Source organism: Haliaeetus albicilla, chromosome 7 (assembly GCF_947461875.1).
Source record: "Haliaeetus albicilla chromosome 7, bHalAlb1.1, whole genome shotgun sequence".
Taxonomy (NCBI): Eukaryota; Metazoa; Chordata; class Aves; order Accipitriformes; family Accipitridae; genus Haliaeetus; species Haliaeetus albicilla.
In genome coordinates this window covers 5,788,155-5,810,056 of record NC_091489.1, presented here as the reverse complement: position 1 = coordinate 5,810,056, position 21,902 = coordinate 5,788,155, and the positions used below count along the sequence as shown (strand labels likewise).

Sequence of the window (21,902 nt, the reverse complement as noted above, 5' to 3'; positions counted from 1 at the left end):
CAATGTATGTAATATTATATAATATCGTTCTTGCTTTCTCTTCACAGTTGATAGGATTGAGTGTCTCCAATGGAAAGGACCAGCTCGTGGTCTTCCACACGAAAGACAACAAGGATCTCATTGTTTGTCTCTTCAGTAAAGAGCCTTCTAATGACAGCAGGATTGGAGAGCTGGTGGGAGTCCTGGCAAACCACTTCAAGAGGTCAGTCTTGGGGATGGATTTTGTTGAAAACTCAGTCTAGCGTGCCAAATCAGAAACTTCCCCTGAAGTCATTTTGATGCCAGTCTTGAGCTTTATCTGTGTTGCTTCACTGTACTATGAGGATAGCAGAGCAACATTTTTTCCTTGCGTTTTTGGAACATGCTTTTTAGCTACCACACTTTGTTTGCCCCTTTTACCTTCCCTGTATGAGTTTGTTAGATCATAGGTGTTTGGGGACAAATATCACTGAAGATGCATTTTGAGTGTGTCACAATGTCTCCTTAACGCTTCTTACAGTCAAACTCTTAATATGTAAAATTAAGATACAGCTATTCATCTCTCACATTGCTCTCCCTGCCCCCAGTATCAGTAGATGATTTATTGCTTGAGCAGTAAAATGTCATCTCTGTTTCCTGAAAATTGTCTCTTGTAAATCAATGTGCGAAAGGTGTTTTATTGGTTAAATGAACACTTGAGTGGTTATCTTGCATTGAGCTGAATGAACAATAATCACCTTTATACCATAGAGCAAGTTTGGGACTGTCCAGACAAGCATCACAGCAGTGAGTAGGGCATTGCAGGCAATCACATAAAAGTAACTCTGTAGAGAAACGGTGTGTGGAGTGAACAGACCTTCAGAGTTGTTCCCTTGCTCCTCTAGAACCAATTCTCTTGAGGACTGATGTTGATCAGCATCACATGCAGCATTGGCTTTTGCTGTTCACAATATCATGCTCCATTTACAACCCATGAAAAGGAGTCTTTATAGGTAAATACTCATAGAGAGCTACAAGTGGCAGGACAATGGAAGTGAATTTAGGTTATGTTAGGTCATTTTTTTCATTAATTCAAGAAGAGTGTGCTGGTTTAGCCACTTCTCACCACTACAGTGTAAAGTTCACTGCTGTCTGTACTGCTGGAGGTAGGTGCTAAATTCATTTGAAATGAATTCTCGGCATCGGCATAACTTGTTTTGAGAAATTCAGTGCTGAAAAGCAATTGAAAACATTCACTGTTTTTGCATTTACCTAAATATAGTTTAATTTCAAAGGTAGCTACTCTTGAAGGCTCAGACGATTACAGTTATTGTAAAGCAACACACTTCATTTCGGGCATCCTGTGAAGTAGCTGGAGTTCTTTCATGGCTGGCATGTTTTGAACACAGGTGGCATCTTCTTCAGATAGCTGATGTTTCTCAGTGCCTTAATGACTCTCTAATATTGGGGAGAGCTGTGAAACCATTGATTACTCTCCAGATCCCATATGTTCAGTGTTCAGACTGACCTGGTTTCCTGTTCCTTTTGCTCGGATGTTACTACAAAGCACCCAGCCTTTTTGTCACGTATCCGGTATAGCTGAGTGGGAGGCACATGTTCTTCATTTTAAGAAAGTATGTTGTGTGGCCATTGGTCTAAAATATTGTGCCTTTCTTATAAGGGTATAAACTATTGATTTTCGATTTCTTATACTGATTTTAACAATGACATTTTTATCTTTAAAAATGATTAGTTTTTATCTAATCACTGTCTGTAGAAGGATGGCAGCTAAATGCTCTTAAGTGCTGTTTAATCCTCACTTAAAACAGTATTAGCATTTTTTTAGTGCTTTAAATGACAAATCTCAGCATAGCTGTTTAAATGGGAGAGCCTGTCTAAAAGCCCGTTTTTCTCCAACACCTAATAAAAGTTACTGGTTTAACAATAATGGACGGGAACAGCTCACGTTTAATTTTCCAAATGTCATGGTTTCCCTCTTCAAAGCACTATCTGTAAATCAAAATAAAAGGAAATATTCTTGTTTTCAGCCACTTTCCATTTTCTAAGAGTAAAAAAATCCTGTCAGTGAATGGGATTAGCTGACCCCTTGCTTGAGAGGCACTTTGGGGAATGCCTCATTAAACAGGATTAGCTGAAAGTCACTGTGTGCCTCATGGCAAGTGTCAAGTTTCTCTGTCCTGCCTGTCAGAAGGTGGTTGCTGTGAAAAGAAAGTGGATCCGGCAGTAAAATCTTGAGCCTGAAAGTTCAATCGCCGGGTGACCCTGTAATGGGACTTCAGAGCTGTGCTCACCTGGAACATTGGGAGCAGCTTTCTTGGGTTGCAGGGGGCGGCTCACTTAAGGTCCTCTCTGAACATACAAAGTCATTTCCAGCCACCTCAATACCAGTCCTGAAACCCCTGTTACAAGTTTTTAGCAAGGGTAAGGTTGCACAGCTACCCTTGGTTATATGTAGCATAGTAGGTAATGATACTTTAACTACTTATGTAATAAAATCATGTAAAATTCTATGCCGTTCTGTATTAGTGTGTAGGAAAGATGAGGAGGAGGCTGGTGGTGATATCTGTGCTGAGGATGCCTAAACCTTCTAATTCAGATGCTTTGTTTCAGTTTTTATTTTTCCAAACTTTTTTAACTGGGAACTTCAGTGTTGACACATCTTGCATTGGGAATTTTTGAAATTTTCAGCAAGAAATAGTTTAGACGTTTCAGAAAAATTTTAGAGGTAATGCCTTTAGATGCTGTATTCTGGCAGCTGCCTTTGGAGAAGTTACGCTGTTCCTGTTCTTAGGCATAAAGACTTCAAATTTGGGAACATATTGCCTGAGTCACATCTCTCCCCTTTGCCCATGAAAATCTACCTGAAAGTGCATCTTTTTAAAATTATTCCTAGTAGGAGTTTTCTTACTTTCAAGTTGTGTCACAAATTAGCATTTATGTAGCATAAAACTAACATGATGCTTCTATTTGGAGTAGTGACTCTGTTGGTTAAGATAGTGAGTTGTATTTAGTCAAGTTAACAGATGTTTGAGTCGTACTTTTAATATATCAGCTAGATTTTTTTTTTAACAATGCAATGATTTAGGTAACTGAATTCCCAACAGAAACGATGGGAAGGCTGGCTGAGATGCTCATGTAGTGGCCACAGTACTGCCTGCAGAGCAGTGTGTAGATGTGTCTGTGAACTTGAGTTTGCCTGGGTTTTTTCCTTGCTGTTCTCTGGCTGTGGCTGTCTCAGAGCCCTTGTACCTGCCAGGTGAGAAGAGCTGTGATTAAGCAGAGTGCATGAAATAGCTGGAAAAATCCTCTAGCAGCTCAGCGTGTTGGGTAGTCCCTTGTAGGAGCAAGCATATGAAATCTGAATCATGGGGCTGCTTGGCAGGAGGAAAAGATGCTCTGAAGTGACGAGGGTAGCACGTTGCTCTCGTTGTTAGCTTGCCAAAGCACTTGCTTACAGTGCAGGGGAAACAGCTCTTGGAGGCTGTGGATGTGTCCACAGTGTCCCTTCAAGTATTGGAGCCCATGCTTAGGAGAAAGGGACCTGAGGAGTTCTTGGAGGAGTGAGGGTGGACATAAAAGGGGAGGATTATCAGCCAGGAAAGAACTTATCCTTTCCATCTTTTACACCTACATTGCTTCATGGTCCTTAAGCCTCTAGAATATGTCTCAACTGATCAGTCAATTGATGTACTGAGGACTCTTTCTGGATGTACTTCAGAGCTGTGCTCCATTCTGCAGCACACCCTAACTTAAAGAGGTTTTGGGTTTTTTTTGGTCTGTGTTAAAACACACGTGGTATTTTCTGTCTGACTTACCCACGCAGTTCAGATCAATGTGTATCAGTGTCCTGCTCTCTTCGATGCTTTCTGTTATCCTAATCCCTATATTGTCTGCAACCACAGTCGCTGGTTTTCTTCCAGGATTGCTGAAGGGAAGGGGGAATTAAAAGAACAGTAAAAAGCAATCCCTGCAGAACTCCAGCAGAAAATCACTTGCCTAAGGATAATTTTGTATTTTCTATTGCGCTTTGAGACCTGTCAGCCAATTTTAATCATTAGTGTGCACTGGATTAATTTTCTTTAGTTCTGGGTTCTTAAACTGGCATGCCTTAGAGCCAGTTGCATTGGCACTGCTATGCTATTGACCAAGCAATAATTCGTAAAAATGGAACTCAAACTAATACTATGGGCTGTAGGCTCCATTAAAGCCTGCTACCCTGTTCTTACTCCATGCAGGACTCTCTTTGGCTGGGCATGAAGGTGTCTTTAGGAAGATTACGTTCCTTGGCTTTCCCTTTTACATGCCTTAGTATTGTAATTTTGCTCCATCCGTGCATTTCATTACATTAGCCGAGATGGCAGCAATTTATTTGATTGTGGAAGTGGAGACGTTTGGTTATTAGACATAGTGTCATGTGCACGTGTATCATCTGTATGTAATACAGGAATGTGAGTGTGTATGTATAATTTATACATATATATGTAAAAATGGGTAAAATATATGTATATACATATATTTATACAGGCATATATGTAAAAATTGGAGAAAATATATGTGTGTATATTTATATATGCGTATATCTAAAAATGTGGAGAGTATATGTATATACGTATATATACATATATGTAAAAAAATTGGGGCAAAAATCTGGGCCATCAGCCTTTCAAAACAAACTGAAATAGAAACACATTTGCTGTAAGGTGCTCAGTTTACCCAGGCTTCCGTATTAAGCAAGATTTGCATCCTTTCAGAACGTACCTTTCTTTGCCTGCCATCAGCAGTGCAGTGGCACACTGGGGCTATATCTGGGATTAAAGCTTTATTATGCTAAATACTATAAACAAACAGATCATGGTCCAAAGAGTTCACAGTCTAAGCAGACTGGGGAGCCTGGAAGGGGATGAAGCAGCGTTGCATTGCATTGGGGGAGTGGAGGCTGCTCACCCCTTGCTGTGGACATAGGAGAGACCAAAGCTGAGCTTGGGTCTGGGGCTTGCCCAGCCTAGGGGAGACCACTTTAGGGCATTCAGGAGAGCCTTTCTTTGCGAATAAAAGTGCACTTCTGACTGCTTTCCTGGTATTCAAAGCTTTAGCCATAAATACTAGTTTCACTAGAATTGCTTAAAACTTTGGATGAGTGTAGTATGCTCCTAATCCCCCTGAATAACATAAATCGAGTGTCAGAATAAAACCTAACCAGAATTGCAGGCAATTTGGGGAAATAAAATATATTTGGTACAAGTAGAAGAACTCACAAATGTGCTTTCTGTTTTTTTGCTCTTTGCAACAGTTCATGTTGTGGCAAACAAAGCTTCCTGAAAACATGTTTAAGAGAAAGATTTTAAAATTTGCCATTATCTAAATAGTGGTGTTTAAGGTTAAGCTCCGAGACTGGTGCCTACTGGGTGATTTTTGTTAGTAGTATGAATGCAGAGATGTTTGTCAGATAGATGGAAAGAAACAGTCTGTAAATACACATTTTCAATTCATTGTGCGAGGGTGAAGACAAGCATTTTGCACATTTTTGAAGCTGTCTGTAAAAAAAGGACAGAGGAGCTTCAACATGATTTTATTTTTCTTGTTTAGGAGAAAATCCTCAGCTCAGTTATGAGCACAGTCTGGAACACAAATCATTAAGTAGGAGAGCCCGGTTTGATTAAAATCAATTCAATATTTTTTATTTGAATTTTTTCCACTGATGTGAAGAAACGGACCTTCCAGCTCAGGCCCAGGTATCGTGCAAGAGGTTAAAAACACTTCAATTTGTCATAAAGATGCTCTTTCGTATCAAAACTGTGCTGATTTTAATCAGTTTAAAATTATTCCTTTCTTTTAAAGCTGTTCACCTTTGTCTTGTAGAAACCTTAATTAACTGCCGAGACTAATAGATTTACATGCAAGTTAAAACAGAAGCATCTTCCCTGTAGTCAGCAACAATCTCGAGGAGACGATGGGGATTCATACTCTGGTTTTTTTGGGACAAAGAAAGAAAGAGGAGCCCAAACTGGTATTTGAAAACACGAGTGTGGTGGTGTGCTGCTCACAAAGCGACCTTACTCCAAGGAAATAACTATCTCATAAGACAGAAAGCCTCCACACAAAGGAAGGGTGTTAAAACCGCTGGTATCAAATTAATCTGTCACTTAAGCTTTGTGGATGCTATGAAAATTATCCATTAACTGACAATGGGTGTCAGCAGCGCCGGCAGCCAGGCCGGTGATGAGTACTCTTTAACTGGAAGTTTCCATCGATGCTGGTGATTTCTTGTAGACTAGACGAGATCAAAAGGAGTTGAGCGCTGCTTCGGAAAAGCAGGCTGGAAACAAACTGCTTCTAAATTGCTATTTAATACGATTTGTCCTTTGTCACCACTGCCAACTAACCCGTGTTTAGTTCTGATTCAGCCGTGCCAGTGGCTGACACCATTGTTAGCGGCGGCTGGAGCCTGACAAAGGACCAGACTTTATTCATATCAGACTCTTCCCTAACATTTCTTTCAGTGCTTGAGCTTTGTTTTTATACAGGATTTCTATTCATAATTAATTTTTAGTTTAGTGCTGTGTTTTGGAGGAGCTCTTGCCCACAGTTAGCTGTCAGCTTTTAAGCACCAGGTACTCAACCCTGTGGAAAGGTAGTAGCAAAAGGAAAAATAGTTTCCTTATAAAAAAAAAAAAATATATATATATATAAAACCTGGAAAAATTGGCTTAATTCTCTTATTTTGTCGTAGTGATTTAAAAAAAAATTTCTAAGACTTGGCTAAGATTTACCTTTGACTAATCTATGATCTTTATAATCATCTCTGGTAATTCCTGTGTAGGTTTGTCAACCCCATAGTTGTAACCTGGGTTAAGAAATGACAGTTTTCCTTTGGAAAATACGTTGCATAGATTAAAGATTTGTTGCTTTCATGACTCCAGGGCATGAAGAGGCGGAATTATAGCAGCCCGATGAAATGCAATCTCTTTCCAAAATATAAAAGAATTTTAAAAAGGTTTCTTCAGCTGTTGATGCTACCAAACTTTTCTAAACACTTGTCCTGCTAGAATGGAACTCATTAAGGAACTCAGGAGAGGATCTTCTCCTTTCCTAAAAACTCATCTTCCCGATGCTGCTGCTGTGGCAGGGTTTGTTCACTGTCTCTGAAATGGGTCCTAACTCCCTGGCTAGGGAAGCCTTCCCCATCTCACATTCTAGTGAAAAAGTAGCTTTTTGTTACACTTCTCAATATGTTCCTGGCATGGAAAAAAAAACCTGTCTCCCACAGTCCTGGATTTGCTATATTGAAAATAAAATAAGCTCAAGAGAGGGGCTTGGGCTTTCAAGAGGCTGATTTGAATTTTTGCAGCAAAACTGTGAATCCTTTATTTGAGTACTTGCCCACTACATCTAAAAAGTCAATTCTTTTGTTTGATAATGTGAATAGTAGCAATTTATTTTATGGCTTTCCTTTGAGCATGAAGAGGATTATTGGTCAGTTTTTCCTTCCTTAGCCTGTCCATGTCTTACTCCTATTGTCAACATGAATTCTGTCTAAAATCCACTAGGAAGAGGACTCTGCTGTGGTTGAGACACATTCAACTTACTTTATACCAGCATCGCCATATAACTTTGATGCTTTCAGTTCTGTAAGCAGCACCTAGATGCTAAAGCTCCATGCAAGTGTTCAGGGTCCTCCTAGGATGGAGGTCTTGGTAGAAATGAGAAGTTATTGGAGCTTGATGTGCTTTGAAGGAGATTGACTTTTCTGATGGTTTAGTTGCTTGTCGTTTTCTGAAATTGTTTTGTGTTTGGGAAGTCTTATTTGGGGCACTTGAAAATCATTGACTACTTTGAAAATTTAGAACCAGGTTTCCGCAGTAACTATAATTCCTATGAAAATAGCTCTCCAGTGACCCAAAGGCCATGTCCAGCCCATAACCCAGAGTGTTATTTGAGTTGCCCAGTTCATTCCCTATCTCCAGCTAGTGGAGCTACTGGGCTAAAATAGGTGAATCCTTTCTGTTCTTGGACAGTCTATAGCAGCAGTGTGAAATTGGAAGGATTAGTTGTGGTCTGGGGGAAAAAATGGCATTTAGAGTGTCAGAAGCTGTGATATGTGTTCTGCAGTGTCCTAGAATAGAAAATTCAAACCCATCCTCCTCCTCCTCTATAGGTGTTATAGAAGCCATCATACTTCTAAGTATGAACATTTTAATATTTTAGAGCACTTAACATTTTCTGTGCCCTTTTATGAGGCTCTGTCCAGCTCCCGCCTGTCCTTGAGAAATTTATGATCAGAATATAAAAACAATTAAAGAAATCACACCTGAGTAGTCAGTGTGGCACAGTGATACAAAGTTCCTGCGTTCTGCGGCTACCGTGTCAGCCTTCCCAATCGAGCTTCCCTTTTGATGCTGCGTATTGTGGATTTTCTCCAGTGAAGGTATTATTGTGGGAATAGGTGAATGGGAGTGTTTCATCTTACAAAAATGTTTCTTACGGGCTCTCTGCAGTATTCAGTGTATTCATTATCACACCTTTCTAACCATATTATTATTTTCAGTCTTGAACTACAGCTCTTGGCATTCATTCAAGACTGTGAAAGTTTGACACAAACCATCACCTTGCCCGCTGTTAACAGACTGACATAAGCAGAAAGCTTCTTCTAAAGAGCCTTTGGTGGTACAAACCATAGTACAAAAATCCCAAGCCGCATCTTGAAACCGAGCGCGGCGCTGCAGGAGCAGTCTGACGTGGCAGAGTCACGCTGCCAGCTGTACGTATGGGGTTGCACAAGTAAAGGTTGTAAATACTGATGATCTTGCTGTTGGTTTAATTCTCAACCAAAGCATTGGCTGCCTGCTGTTCCAAGAGCCTTTCCTCTCCAGTAAACAGATGGCCCCACGTTGGCTGGCCTTACCAGGGCTTAGTTTCACCAGCAAGTCAGTATTATCAAGCTGTCAAAGGACCCATCTGCCCTGAGCAGCTGTCCTGGCATCCGCCGGTCTGTGTGCTGGGAACCTCCCTGCTTCGCAAATCTCAGGCATATAAAACTTCTATATTTTTGTTTTATTTGGGGAGGGGGTTGTAATTCATGCCATCTGCCTCGTGTGCTTAAGAGGAGGGATATTACGTTTGAAAACAAGCTACTAGAGAGAAATAATCTTTTACGCTCTCCTTGTAGTCTGTGGTCTGCCATAACTATACCAGCCTGTTTTACTTAACTTTTTTTAAAAAAATGCAGGTTTGTACTCAAAATGGATGCAGATACATTTTTTGATGTCAACACAGAACTTCAAACTTGTACAAATTCTGGTGTGTTTAGTGCCTGCTCTCCCACTGACTGTCAGAGCTTGGCCAAAATGTGTAACCTGTTTCCTTCCCTGTAATGTGGGATGCTGCTGCCAATGGCACTGGTTGGGGTTGTCAGCACCCAGAACCTACTGGTTACAAACCTTCGGAGATTAAAAATATCACATAGATGATGCTTAAATATTAGCCTAAGTTGATGCAATCCCCATTTGTTTATAGCAAGTCACTCACAGGGTGGTTTTCCTACCTTGACTCTCATTATTTCTGATTAAAGGTGCTTAGTGGCTGCCTGTTCATCTGTGGACCAGATCCAGATCCAACCTTCTGAACAGCGTTGCTTTTTAACTACACACCTTCAACTTCGGAGAGACCTCCTAAATATCAAAAAGATGCTTTTGTAAAGATGAGGACAACAATCATTTTCAAGGCTTTCATGTTTTTAGAGAGACTAAAATTTACTAAAATAAATAGGTTCACTAGATTTCTCTTATGTTTGAAACAATAGGGGAAAAGATGCATTTTTCTCTTGAAGTCTTTAGGTATTTGATAAGCCTCATCAGAAATATTTCTGCTACTTTTTACATTCTTACATAAAACAATGTATCGTAAAAGTACACATTAACAAAACTTTCCTTCTGGTTTTGTGCTTTATGGCATCTTCAGCAGAGCCAAAAATTTCTCTTTTAAGTTTGCTTTCCTTCCATTTATCTCTTGCCCAGTTGATTTCATCTTGTCAACTCAATATTTGAATTGTTCTCAAAAAGGCACTTGATGTTTCTGTGACTGCCCTTTCAAAAATAGTTAGTGACTTTGGTGCATAACTAAAATTTTGTGCTTAGAGGGTAGGTTTTGTTTTGTTTTTTCTGGAAAGTGTGGAGCATCGATCTGATAAAACCTGGATGTGATAAAGAACCTTAGCTTGGTGCTTGACATTTTTGGAAATGTCTAAGGAACTTAATTTTTAAATAGAGACTAAATATTTGGTAAAAATACTGCGTCCCAACAATTCCTTCTGAAGCCAAGGTCAAATAAATTCATATTTAAATGTGGCTGTACTAACCTGACTTTGAAAAAAAACCAAATTCAAACCTTTTATTTCTTGACAGACTTTATAGATTCTATTTTGTCTTTTTGCAACAGATCCAGAACTTAATGTCTGAGCTGAAGTTTTAAAGCTTGTGCTAAAAAGCAGACTGAAAAAAGAAAAGCCAGTCTGCAGAATCAAGTTCCTGGTATAAAACTGAAGTATATCTACTTAATATATTGAGCCTGGTGTATTGCTGTCTTTATAAATTCTCCTTTGCCAGCTTGTAATTCTGCTGCTGTGTTTCTTACCCTAATATCTGAGTGAAATAAGTACTCACACGTTTTGTCCATGGCTCTCCTCTTTCCCCTTTAGTGTGCCAAATTCCTAAATAAAGCTGTGTTGGGTTTTTTATGTAATATGAAAAAGATTTGCATAAGTGTAGTTATGATAATTTTTGTGGTTAGTTTTAATGTGTTGGCTTCATTTCAGTCCTTCAGATCCCTAAATCAGTTTTGATTTGCTATTGCTTAAACATTGCTTTTTTCCCCCCTTTTTCAAAACAGATGCATTGAGAATGATCCGAGGCAAATTTCCCTGTAAATCTGCTTTGTTCATAAAGTCAGGCTGAAACTGTTTGCTCCTGCCCATAGCTTGGTAGTTAAGCGGAATAGTTTATTATGCAAATAGGATGTTTTAATGCTAAATTAAGTGAGGGAAAAAAAAGAGGAGAGCGCTGGTGTGGATTCCTCAATTTACATCTCTTACCCAGCACTTGTGCTGGAGCCTCCAGTATAGCAAACCCTGCTGATGTGTCCAGCCTCGCACACAGAAAGACTGACAGACAGCCCTGCCCCACTCCCCTGTGATCTCTCCCCTCTCGCATTTATCCACAGCACAGCTCCAAGGGCTCTCATGTCCTGTGACCTACACTGCCAGAGGTAACTCATGTCAGGGATGGTTTGTAACCTGCTGTTGGGGCATGGGTTGAAACTGCCGTGCTAGGACAGGCAATTTCCAGGTACCCCCGGCATCAACTGTGTCCTGGGACAAGCAGCATCCATCGAGGCCATGCCCCCAGTGGCTTCTCCCTCAGTAACACAGAGTTTCTGTAATACAACCCTGCTAAGGACAGGCTCTGAGCTGAGCAAAGCCCCTTCCAGTTTTATCTCTTAGAGTAGAATTTGTTCCTTTTTGAGATGCTATTTTTGATACCCTGCAGAGAGCACTGTGAGATTTAGGACTACTTCAAGGGTTTCTCCTTCAGCAATGGGCATTACCACGGCTTTCTACGGCTCTCCATCTGCATCTCCATCTACTGCATCTCCAGTAGAGTCATGCATCTGCTGTGTATAAATGCATACGGTTGGATTTGCATCTTCAGAGTATGCAGCATCCCAAGGAGTTTGTGTGTCCAGGATAAATCTCCATTCAGTGGAGCCAGCTGGAGTTCAGACTTCTCTCCCCTCCAGATGTGATGGCTGGAGCATGCCATTGTGTATCCCAGGCTCCAAAGGATAACACTGACAGGAACTGTGTTGTTCCTGATTTCTGTGCCACACTGCAGCTATCAGCTGTGTTATCACTTCAAGATGCTTTAAAAAAAAAATAAAAAAATTCCACGTTAGAAAATGTCACCTTAAAGAATCTGGCCTCAAAAAGTGCTGCTGGTACCAGGCTAATGGGGCAGGTCATATTTAGAGCTCTAAAGCCTGGAAATTATCAAAGTGACGTGCTGGTTTGCCTTAAAACCCATATTTTTTGAGGCAGAACATCAAGTACTCGGAGATGTGTGTGTAGGGAGAGACAGCAGACGACTCACAGCACAACTACTGCTTTTCTTTGGAGGGACTAAATGAGCTCAAACCTGAATGGTGGTATTTGAACTGTTGCAAGGAGGATATGCCATAACAATCCTTTTATTTAATGTTTCAGTCAGCGGCTTTGGCACTTATCTTGCCACCTAGCTTGAGCCTAATCATGCTGTAGCTGGCTCTTCAGCAGCTCTGAGGCAGCTCCACAGTGTCCTTCGGGCACTCTAGAGCAACCTGTCTTTTCTTGGGAGTTCACGTGGGAGTGCCTGCAATTATAGATGCCTTCGGCATCTCTGCGGTGTTCAGCCAACAGCTATTACCAACAGAAAAACAATGAACCATTTTCTTCAAGCGACACTCACTGGTTTGATAAATAGTTGGCAAAAGGTGCTTCATGTGATGGGTTGCCATGTAGGCAAGGGGAGAAGTTGAATGGATGATGAGGGGGTAGCTTACACTCTTTCATTACAGCTCATTTCCTTCAAGGATTTCATTTAGCTGCAGCGCTGAGAGGTAAATGCCATCCAGATGATACAAAACTGGATTAGGAAAAGCCCAAATAGCACCTGCTGCTTGCACCTTCAGATCACATCCGACATTGCGCTCTGCCTTGAAGGTGTATGAACTTGTCTGGTTTCATTGGCCTTTTATTTCCCCACTAATGGGGAAAGTTGCAGTAGAAGGAGCTCCAAGTACGTGCCAGGTATTCCTCCAAGAACAGAAAATTCCTGAAATGCTGGAACTTTCTAGGAGCATTACTTTCTTAAAATGTCCATCTCTGCTTGTATCCCTGAGGACCTTGAGAAAACCAGTACTCTGGCTGCTCTTAGACTACTCAGCAGCCAAGGTTTAGAAACACCATGCTAGTTTGTTTTTTAAAAGGCAAAATTGAATAGGATATAAATTTGGGTTTGAAATAGCATTGCAACAGCATTACAGTAGCATTACTCCTGTGCATCTGACAATGAACCCAAGCTGGTCCCATCTTCCTGCTCATGCAACCACAATCCAGTTTTTGTTGAATATTTGGGAATATATTTTTCCCCTTTCCCTCATCTTGAAGCTCCCTCTCCAGATGAACCATGTCGGTGCTGTTCAACCTGCGCAGGCTGGCAAAGCACGATATTCATATGCTGGAGGGGAAGCAGCCACACAAACGTGGGACCTGAGCAGCTTCTGGTGGTGGTCTTGCTTTGAAGTCAGCGGGATCCTGTGCCAAACACGGCAGCGTCTCGGATCTGGTGCATACTGCACTTGGACCTTGGTGTGAGAGCACCGCAGACCACTCTGCGATGAAGAGTCAGAAAATGGCAGATGATGCAGCTTTGTATGATGGGTTGTCATCCTTCTTCTGGGGTTTGAGTGGCCGCTGCAGTTTGGGCCTCTATCCACATGGTGAAGCTCTTCTTCTGGCCTTGGCATGTCCCTCCCTTCGCCCTGCTGGTCTTGGCTTCCCAGCACGGGCAGAGAGCGGCATCCGAGAGAAGGCAGCTACTGCCATGGGCATCCTCCCTCTCCTTTTCCCATCTCTCCTCTGCCCCATCTTTATGCAAACACACAGTGCTTCCCAGAGCTCGTGGAACAGAGGGACAGTTTGGTTTTCTTCCCAATTCTCTCTTTTTTTTTTTTTTTTTTTTTTTTCTCCCCATCCTCACCCCTCAGCCCCCCAAACACACTACAGAAGAAGCTCCCTGGGCAGGGAGGGGACTGGGGTGGGGGGGAGTGCTTTGACGTTGATGTCCTCAGCACAAGAAACCTGAGAGGTGGGAAAAGAAATCAGAAAGGAAAGAGGATAATGCTCTGATTCCCCCTACACCCCCTTGGCAAAACATCACAACCTGCATTTCCCCATCTTCCTTGACAGCAGCTACCTCTAAATACCCGTTTCCATACTTGGAGACCAGGTTGCAGCTCTGCCTGGCGAGGGCTGGTGGTGATGTTCACGCAGCTCTGAGCGAGCTCATCTCAGAAGACTTGCCCATGTCAGAGGTACAAGGCTGGTTTCAAAAAGGTGACACACGTTTTCCTCTGGATATGCTGCCCACCTTGCTGCTGTTGCATGAATTCTTTTCTTCTCCAGCATTTCTCTCAAATAAGGACTCCGGTGGCTGACAGCAAACAAAAACAACAACAAAAAAATCCATCGTGATCATATTTACTGGTGACCTACTTAAAATCCTCTTTCCTCATCCTCATTTAGCGTGTGTGCTAAAATGCTGGCTAGCTGCATCATTGCTAGCAGAATGATAATGAATGCAAAATGTGACCCCTCGTTTGTTTAACGGTAGTTTCTGAAAAGATGGGGGGGGGTTTTATTGCATCATTTAGACTTCCCCCCCCAACACTTGTGATGTATTATTCCCGGTTTTGGTCTCCCTGCTCAGAGGCTTTTGTGTTGTGATTGCAGGCAGTACTGTTGTTTGGAGAGATGCTATTAAATCACAGGATGCCTTAATCTTTTGATTTTTTTTTTTTTTTTGAGGAAAATTAGGCTTCTAACTCTATCCTGGAGAGTCTGAGCTGTGTTGTCAAAGGCCTCTGTTGAGCATCTTTTTTTTTTTCTGGTGAAAATTATCCAACAGAGGTCATTATTTAACAAATGGTTTATACCTACTCTGGTATATTTTGTAGGATTATTGTAAATGGGTTTACAGTCCAGGGTGGAAAGTCATCAGCACTGTGCATATTGCACCTCTCAAGTTTTCTTCTTCCTAGTTTTTCTCTTTACAAATTCATTTAGAGGAAAGCTTGGATGTTCTGACTTGCTCACCCATGCACCAGAGCAGTGCTGTTAGAAGGAACATAGTGATACGGGCACACATATGTGTCTATGTGGATACTGTGATTAAACTGTCTATTTTGGCGTGATTGAATGCGTACATGGTATGGATAAATTGAGCCTACCTCTACAAAGAATATCAACAGGATGTTGTAGACATCCACTGAAACACATGGATAGGGGATCACACCTGAAGTGTTCATTTCTAGTGACTCAAGGATCCTTCTGGTTTTATAACTTCAGTTGCATAAAGCATGCCATGTTTTCATACCAGTCTAAATTCCCTTATCTCTAATCGAAATACAATTTCTAAGCAGATACATAAAAGCACAACATGAAAAAAATTACCACTGGGTGGCTTCTGTGTTTCTTGGTGCTGAATAACTTTGCATTATTGGAGCTAAACCCTATTGCCTTTAGGTATGTATCACAAATTCAACTTCTTGCAGTCCAGATAATTCTTGTTTTCTCACCAAACACTTTTGCGTTATGGGTTATTTTCATGTGCTGTCTGGCATATTTGAGATGCTAAAGGAGCATTTACCGTCTTCCCCCAGACAGTTTTGGGTTACCGCTGTGTGCTGCATTCATAGGGTAGGACATTGCTTCTGTGTTGTCCCTACAGGAGGTGACAGTAATAATGGAGATGGGGGAAGAAGAGGTAATGAGCTCCACTATACTGGTAAAACCACTCAGTATCTATGGAAATTAATTCAGTTTCTGGCTCTAGGGCACTAGCTTGAAATTAGACTGTAAGTAATGTTTTGTTCTCTTTTAAGTAGTGAGGAGACACTGGTCAGGATGGAGCATAAACATGAAAACAGTTTCGTGCTGTTGGAGTTGCAGACTGCTGATTCAGGAGGAGGAACCTCATCTCCTGGTGCGATTCCTTAGTCAGCCACTGCCCATGGCTGTTGTGCCCTGTCCTTTGGGTGGAATAACTTATGTGTGATGACTGCTCTTTATAAAGTGAGTTAGAAGCCTTTGGAGTGGGTGTCGCTGCCTCATTAGGGAAAATGGGGTGCATGTGCCTGTGTTCAGGCATGAAGAGCATGGCATGATAGTCCTCATCCCTCTTCCTTGTGGCAGGAAATAAATAGGGATTGGCTGGAAGAGCTGCCAAAAAAGTTCTTGCCACAAGAAGTGACTCACTGGAAGGAGGAATAATCAAGATTACAGTGGGGAATACTGCCTGCCTGGGTCTGTGTCCACAGGAGTTAATCTGGGCAGATTAAACAGAGTATTTAAAAAGCATACAGAGCAAGCAGCCGGCAAAGCAGGCGGAAGGAAACAGCTTCAGTGTTGTTGACCAGAGAGTCTTTGTTACAACCACTGGGGTTTTAATGTATACCACCTTCATATATACCAACCAACCTTATGGCTGTGTAGAGTCTGATGGCTGATTTCACCTTAAAATGCATATAGAGCATGTTCCTCGTTAAGAAGCATTGATCAGCAGTAGTGTCTTATCTCCTTATCTTCTTTAATTTCACTTAATCTTCCAGGGCCTATGGTATAAATTAATATCCCTAGTCCACAGGGTGCCTTGCATAAAGCATTTTTACATATAAATGGCACAATATATCCTGTAACAGAGATGTGATTCATAGGCTATTACATGTTAAATCTTAGGTGGAAGCCAGCTAACTAATTTATACAAAGTAATTAGATTCTGAATTAAATGCACAAAAGAATTTTTTTTTCCCCTTCTTGCTTTTCCTTGTGTGAACTCAGAAGATGAGCTGATATTGGAGAAGAGGAAAGTGTTCTTCCTTCTCCATCACCCTGTCCTGGTACCTGCTAGGCAGTCTCGTGGGGCAGGCTAAGGGAAGATTTACAGAGACAGCTCCATCCTTACACCGTGCCCTGCTGGGACTGCTCACTGAACGAGCTGCCTTCCAGAAATTACTGGTTTGCAGTCAGGCCTCAGGGGGACTGTTCCTTCTAGCAGAAATATGTTATATTTGTGTTTGCGTAGATCGCTTTGACGGTATGTTTCACTGATGTACAGGTAGAGAACAGCCAAAAGCAATAAAATAAAGCCCCTGTCCATACTCTTCTACCCCCTCAGTCCTCCCCAGCCCCGATCCCCTGGAGCACGAGTTCGTTCCTCTGCTCATCTCGGTGTGGAAGTGCTGATCGGAGGAGAGTTACGACAGCTGGGCTGTGGATCCTGCGGGACCTCACCTGCCATCGCCTTGGCACCTTGGGGACGGATACCCGCAGCAAGGTGTCGGTGACCGTGCTCCCTTACTGCCGAGCTGCACCAGCTTATGCCTAGATCAGTTTCGGCCGTCACCTCCTCCCTGCACACGTGCTGGGGGCTGAGCCCAGGCTGAAGATGGTTTCAAACAAGGCTGCGTCCCCCAGCTTGGGTTTGCAGATCGGAGTCTACCTGACGCCTTGGGGATTGCAGAGGGACTGCTGGCTGAGCTCCTCCTCGCACTGGGGAGGAAGGTCAGCCTTCACCACCGGTGACCCTGTGTTAGAGAGGGGACTGCAATGTTTTACAGTGGGATCTTCAGCATTCAGGGTCAGTAATGCAGATGCTTAACCCCCAGCACTATCTCGTCCTAACTGCAATTTCAAAAACTCCAGACCAGTCTCCCCAGCCAGCCAGCCTGGCTATTTTTAGCTTGGTTTCCCAGGGAAACATGTTTTTATGTGGCTGCTATATCCTCAGATTTGACAGTGAGGAAGAGAGGTAGCAAAGATCATTCTCTCTAAGTTTTGTGAAAATCGCTCATTTTGATTAAAGAGACAAGCTCTGAAATCTCTGTGCAGCCAAAGGCAGGGGAATTCAGCTGTCCTTCGTCCCAGTGGGGAGTTGCTGCCCTGCTGCTTCATCAACCCACCAAGAAAAAGAAGTGTCACAGCATGGAAATGCAAAGTTTGGTGTGAGAGAAGGCTGCTGAGGGACAAGGCAGTGGTGTGAGGCATATTTTGTTGGGGTTTTTTTATTTATTTGTTAGGAAAGCAGGCTGTAGTTGTTTCTCCACTTACAGAGTATCTTGCTTGATGGTTTTAATGGAAGCATAAAAGATGCTTTTGGGATGCCCTGCAGCCATGTGCAGGACATGGTAGTATTTGCTGAATGAATCTTTTTTTTTTAATGTAGAAAAGGGGAAAGGAAAGATATTTTGGTGCCTGAACCCAGTGACCCTGAACTGCTGCAAACATTTCGGCTACATGTGAGATAGACACACAGGCACTGGGCCGGCTTGGTGTTTGTGTCCAAATCCAAGCAGTGACACTTCCTCCCAGGAACTTTTGAAGAGGTAAAATGGATGAGTGTCGTGGTCTAACCAGGACAGTGAGTAAAACACTTAATTGTAAATTTGTCACCTCAACGGCCAGCACATGTTCTGTTTCGCCTTGCTGAGCGTGTCAGTTGGAGGGTGATGCCGGAGAGGATTTTCTGTTTTCCAGAGTTAGTCAACATAAGGTGCATCCCCACTGTAGGCACATGCTGTTGTGTCTTGGCTCAAGTGTGAAGTGGGGTTTTGAAGTAGACTGAACTAGTAGATGGGAGTGGCATTAATTTGCTTAAGCAGAGGTGTTCAGTGCCATTTTTAAATCTCTTGTGATGTGTCAGGAATCTGCACAGGGCTGGTAGGTGGGACACAGGACCTGCAGGAGACTCATGCCTTTCTGCAGTGGCAGCTGGAGGCAAGGGGATGTACCCCAGGGTCTCTAAAATGGCACTAGAAGCCTGTGTTTAGGACCTTCAATCCACCATCCATCTTCAAATCTGAGCAGAAGATGTGTCCACCAGTTTTAACTGATGTGACTTTGGGGCAAGTGGGATAGGGATGCCATTTCCCAAAGCGTTCATCAGCTACTTAGATTTGCTTAAGTTGAACACTTGCAGTTGGAGGCATATGTGTTTGCCCAGCTGCTGGTCTGGGTTGAGTTTGGCTCAGACTGGAATTAATTTGCTTTATAATAAGGAATTACATGAAGACTTTTGAATGTTAATAGTCCTCTTGTGCCTCTCCTACAGTTTCACTGGTACTGTATTTTGCAAATTGGCCAGGAGAAACCATGAATGACAAGACAAAGGAACAGGACACATGCGGATGAGCTCAGACCAGGGCAGAAAAAACAACTTGGAGGGAGTAGGCTTTAAAGAAAGCTTAGGCTAGTCTGGTCCTGATACCTCAATGTGACTGAAGTGGGATGTAAGCACCCAGCTTAACTCCACACTGTACTCACGTACACATTTGCAAACAGTAGACGTTGGGGATATGTCACGTCATGCTTGACGGTGAATAACAAGGATCTCCCACTGGTGTGAGGATACCTGCTGCAGCTGGAGGTTGAGTAGCTGAGTAATTGCATGATGAACGATTAGTGTTGATGACTCCTCTCTGTGCTGGGGGCTTCAACTTTATTTTTCTTGTGTGCATATTAAGCTGTAAAGGAGTGCTGCTGGTGGTGGCAGCTCGGCAGGAAAATCTGCCTCTCTGGGCTGCTGGCAGCGTCTGTGTGCTGGGGAAGCGAGGCAGGGTGAGGTGGAGATTGAAGGGCATGAGGCGTCGGGAGCCCTGCTGCGAGTGTACGGGGAGTGGCAGGACTTGTTTAAATGCTAGTTTAGGGAGCCATGGGACACGCAAGAGGAAAAGGGAGAGGTGTGTGTTTTCTGTGGCTGTGCCTGGTCTGAGACAGAGGCAGGAGCTGCCGCCGTCACTGCCTACGAGCGGTGTTGGTGGGGTGCAAGATGTGGGAAGCCTTGATGCAGATAATGAGGTGAACGAGGCAGGGTCATCACTGTTATTGCTCTCTAGGCTGTTGCCATGTATTTACTTTCAATAAAATGGAAGTGCTTTTGTATTTATGAGATTTGAGATACCTGCTATGATTAATGACTTTGAGGTTACACCCAAAACTCTGTTACCACCTCTTTTAGCTGTAACTGCCAGGCCTGAGCGGCTTCTCATCCTACCGCCTGGCCATGAGCATGCTACAAACACCAAGCACATCTCCTTCCCTTAATGACCTTGCTGCTCTTAACTCAACCCTCTGCAGATGTGCAATACTGTACCACGCTAATGTGTACTAGAGGGAGGACAGGGGCTGGAGCCAATAAGTGATTGGAGATGGGTGGCTTTAAAGATGTTAAAATACCGGCTATTCTTGTAAGCCTCCAATATTTCATCTTCAGAGCCAGGTAGCTGTAAATGTGGGTGCGTGTGCTCCCACCAGTTAATGGGTGCACCCGTAAGTTAGGGGTTTTGCTGCTGAACTCGCATTTGAACCATTTATCTTGCCTATGGGCTTAGAGGTGTGTTTTGTTCATATTTGTGTTGAGAAAAATAGCAAAATTAACGAACATTATCTGAACACAGAGGAGGTTAGTGCTGATGGCTCAGTGTTTATAAACTCCCTGGGACTCTGGATTTGTCGTGTAGGATAGACTGTTCATGCAAGTCACATGTCAGTTATGATCACACATCTTCTATAGCTAATAGCAATGTATTTGCTTTGTCGTATGCTAGTAGTTATAGCTAAATATAGAGTGTGAAATGGCAGGATGGCCAACACTGACCTAGTTTTGGGGTTTGGTAGGTTTGGTTTTTTTTAAAGACTTAGTAAAAGAGATAAAAGCTGTCTGCCTGGCAAATTAGCTTCTAAGGGATGCTCTGTTTGCAGGAGATTGTTCCCTGATAAGCCAACTTCCTTTGGATTTGGTTAAAGAATTCAACCAAATTTAGCTCGGTGCAAACTTGGCTGCAGTTTGGAAGGAAATTTGGAAGAAGTTCGGTGATCCTCTGTTCATTGCAGAGTTCACCCAGCATTCTTCTTCCTATACGTGTAAATCAGCTTAAAGCCTTTGTCCTAAGGAGGAACCTGAATTATTTGTGTATGTTGCACAGTTTACTGAGGTCATTGGTGCCAGGCTCTGACCACTTGTATTTAGCCTAGCCCAGGTGCAAGAGTTTCTGTGGCAAAACCTGAGATCATTTACTGTGCTTGCACAGTTTGTGCACTTTGTCATAGCCCATGTTTTGCTTTGTTGTTGCTGCTGGGGAGGTTACTGAGCTGCTCTGGGACAGCCCACCAAATGGGGATGTGTAGAACCCTAGTAGACACCTGGGTGAGCCAAGGCATGGAGCACCTGAGCTGGGGTACTTGGCCGTCAGCGTCTGCTCATGCAGGGAGTGTTGGATGCTTGGAAATGAATTCACTTCTAACTTTAATGCTTATTAACCAAGAACAAAAACATCTTCAGTCCTGGGTCAGAGGTGGTTTATGAATAGTAAGGAGAAAAGGGATTAAGATGTAAGACTGAAAAAGGCACGTTACACGTGAATGTTGCATTTGTTTTTTACTTATGGAGGCCGTGCCCTGTAACAGAGGCGTCCATTGCTCCCAGTAGGCACTCCAGCAGCAGTGGAACAGATAAAACCGGGTTGCCTAAGGATTGGGTCCTTTTCTTCTAAATACCACCACTGTTGGCATAACAGCTGATTCCTCCTCTCTCTCCTCATCCTCCCACGGCAACCTCCCAGGCAAGAGACGGTGCATTACGTGGCCAGTGCAGAGAAATACATGTGCTTGCTTGACAGCAGCTGGCAAAAAGGACATGGAAGGGCTGAGCTTGACTTGCCTTTCCATCACTGAAGTATTTATTTGGATATCTCTGGCAGCTAATTTTTCACTTAGTTAGTTACTAGTCTTCTCTCTCTCTGTCAGATATGGTGGCAGAGTGGGGACAGACGGATGGACAGGTAGCACGATTGTACCAGCAAAGGTAACCAGGCTGAAATGCGCCGCCTTTTTCAAAAGACAAAATTGTATTTCCTCTTTCACTCCCAAATACCAACCATCAGCGGAGGGAAATTTGGGAAGGAAGCAGTTAAGTATACAACAGCTTTGTGTTTTTTTCACCAAGAGCTTATTTTTAACCATAAACTTTCAGGGGGAAAGTTCTTGACTTTCCTCTGCACTTATAAAAGGTCAGCTCCCCTCCCAAGCAGTCCTCAGTGCAAATCTCTACTACTACAAAGTC

General features: G+C 42.8%; 1 protein-coding gene across 1 annotated transcript in view; it reads left to right on the top strand.

The window, feature by feature from the left end:
- The window catches only part of MYO1D (myosin ID), a 162,438-nt gene that overhangs the window by 101,828 nt on the left and 38,708 nt on the right, over positions 1 to 21,902 (top strand). The window contains exon 21 of the mRNA XM_069786766.1: positions 48 to 202. Coding sequence (XP_069642867.1) covers positions 48 to 202 — 155 coding nt within the window. The remainder of the gene's footprint in view (positions 1 to 47; positions 203 to 21,902) is intronic.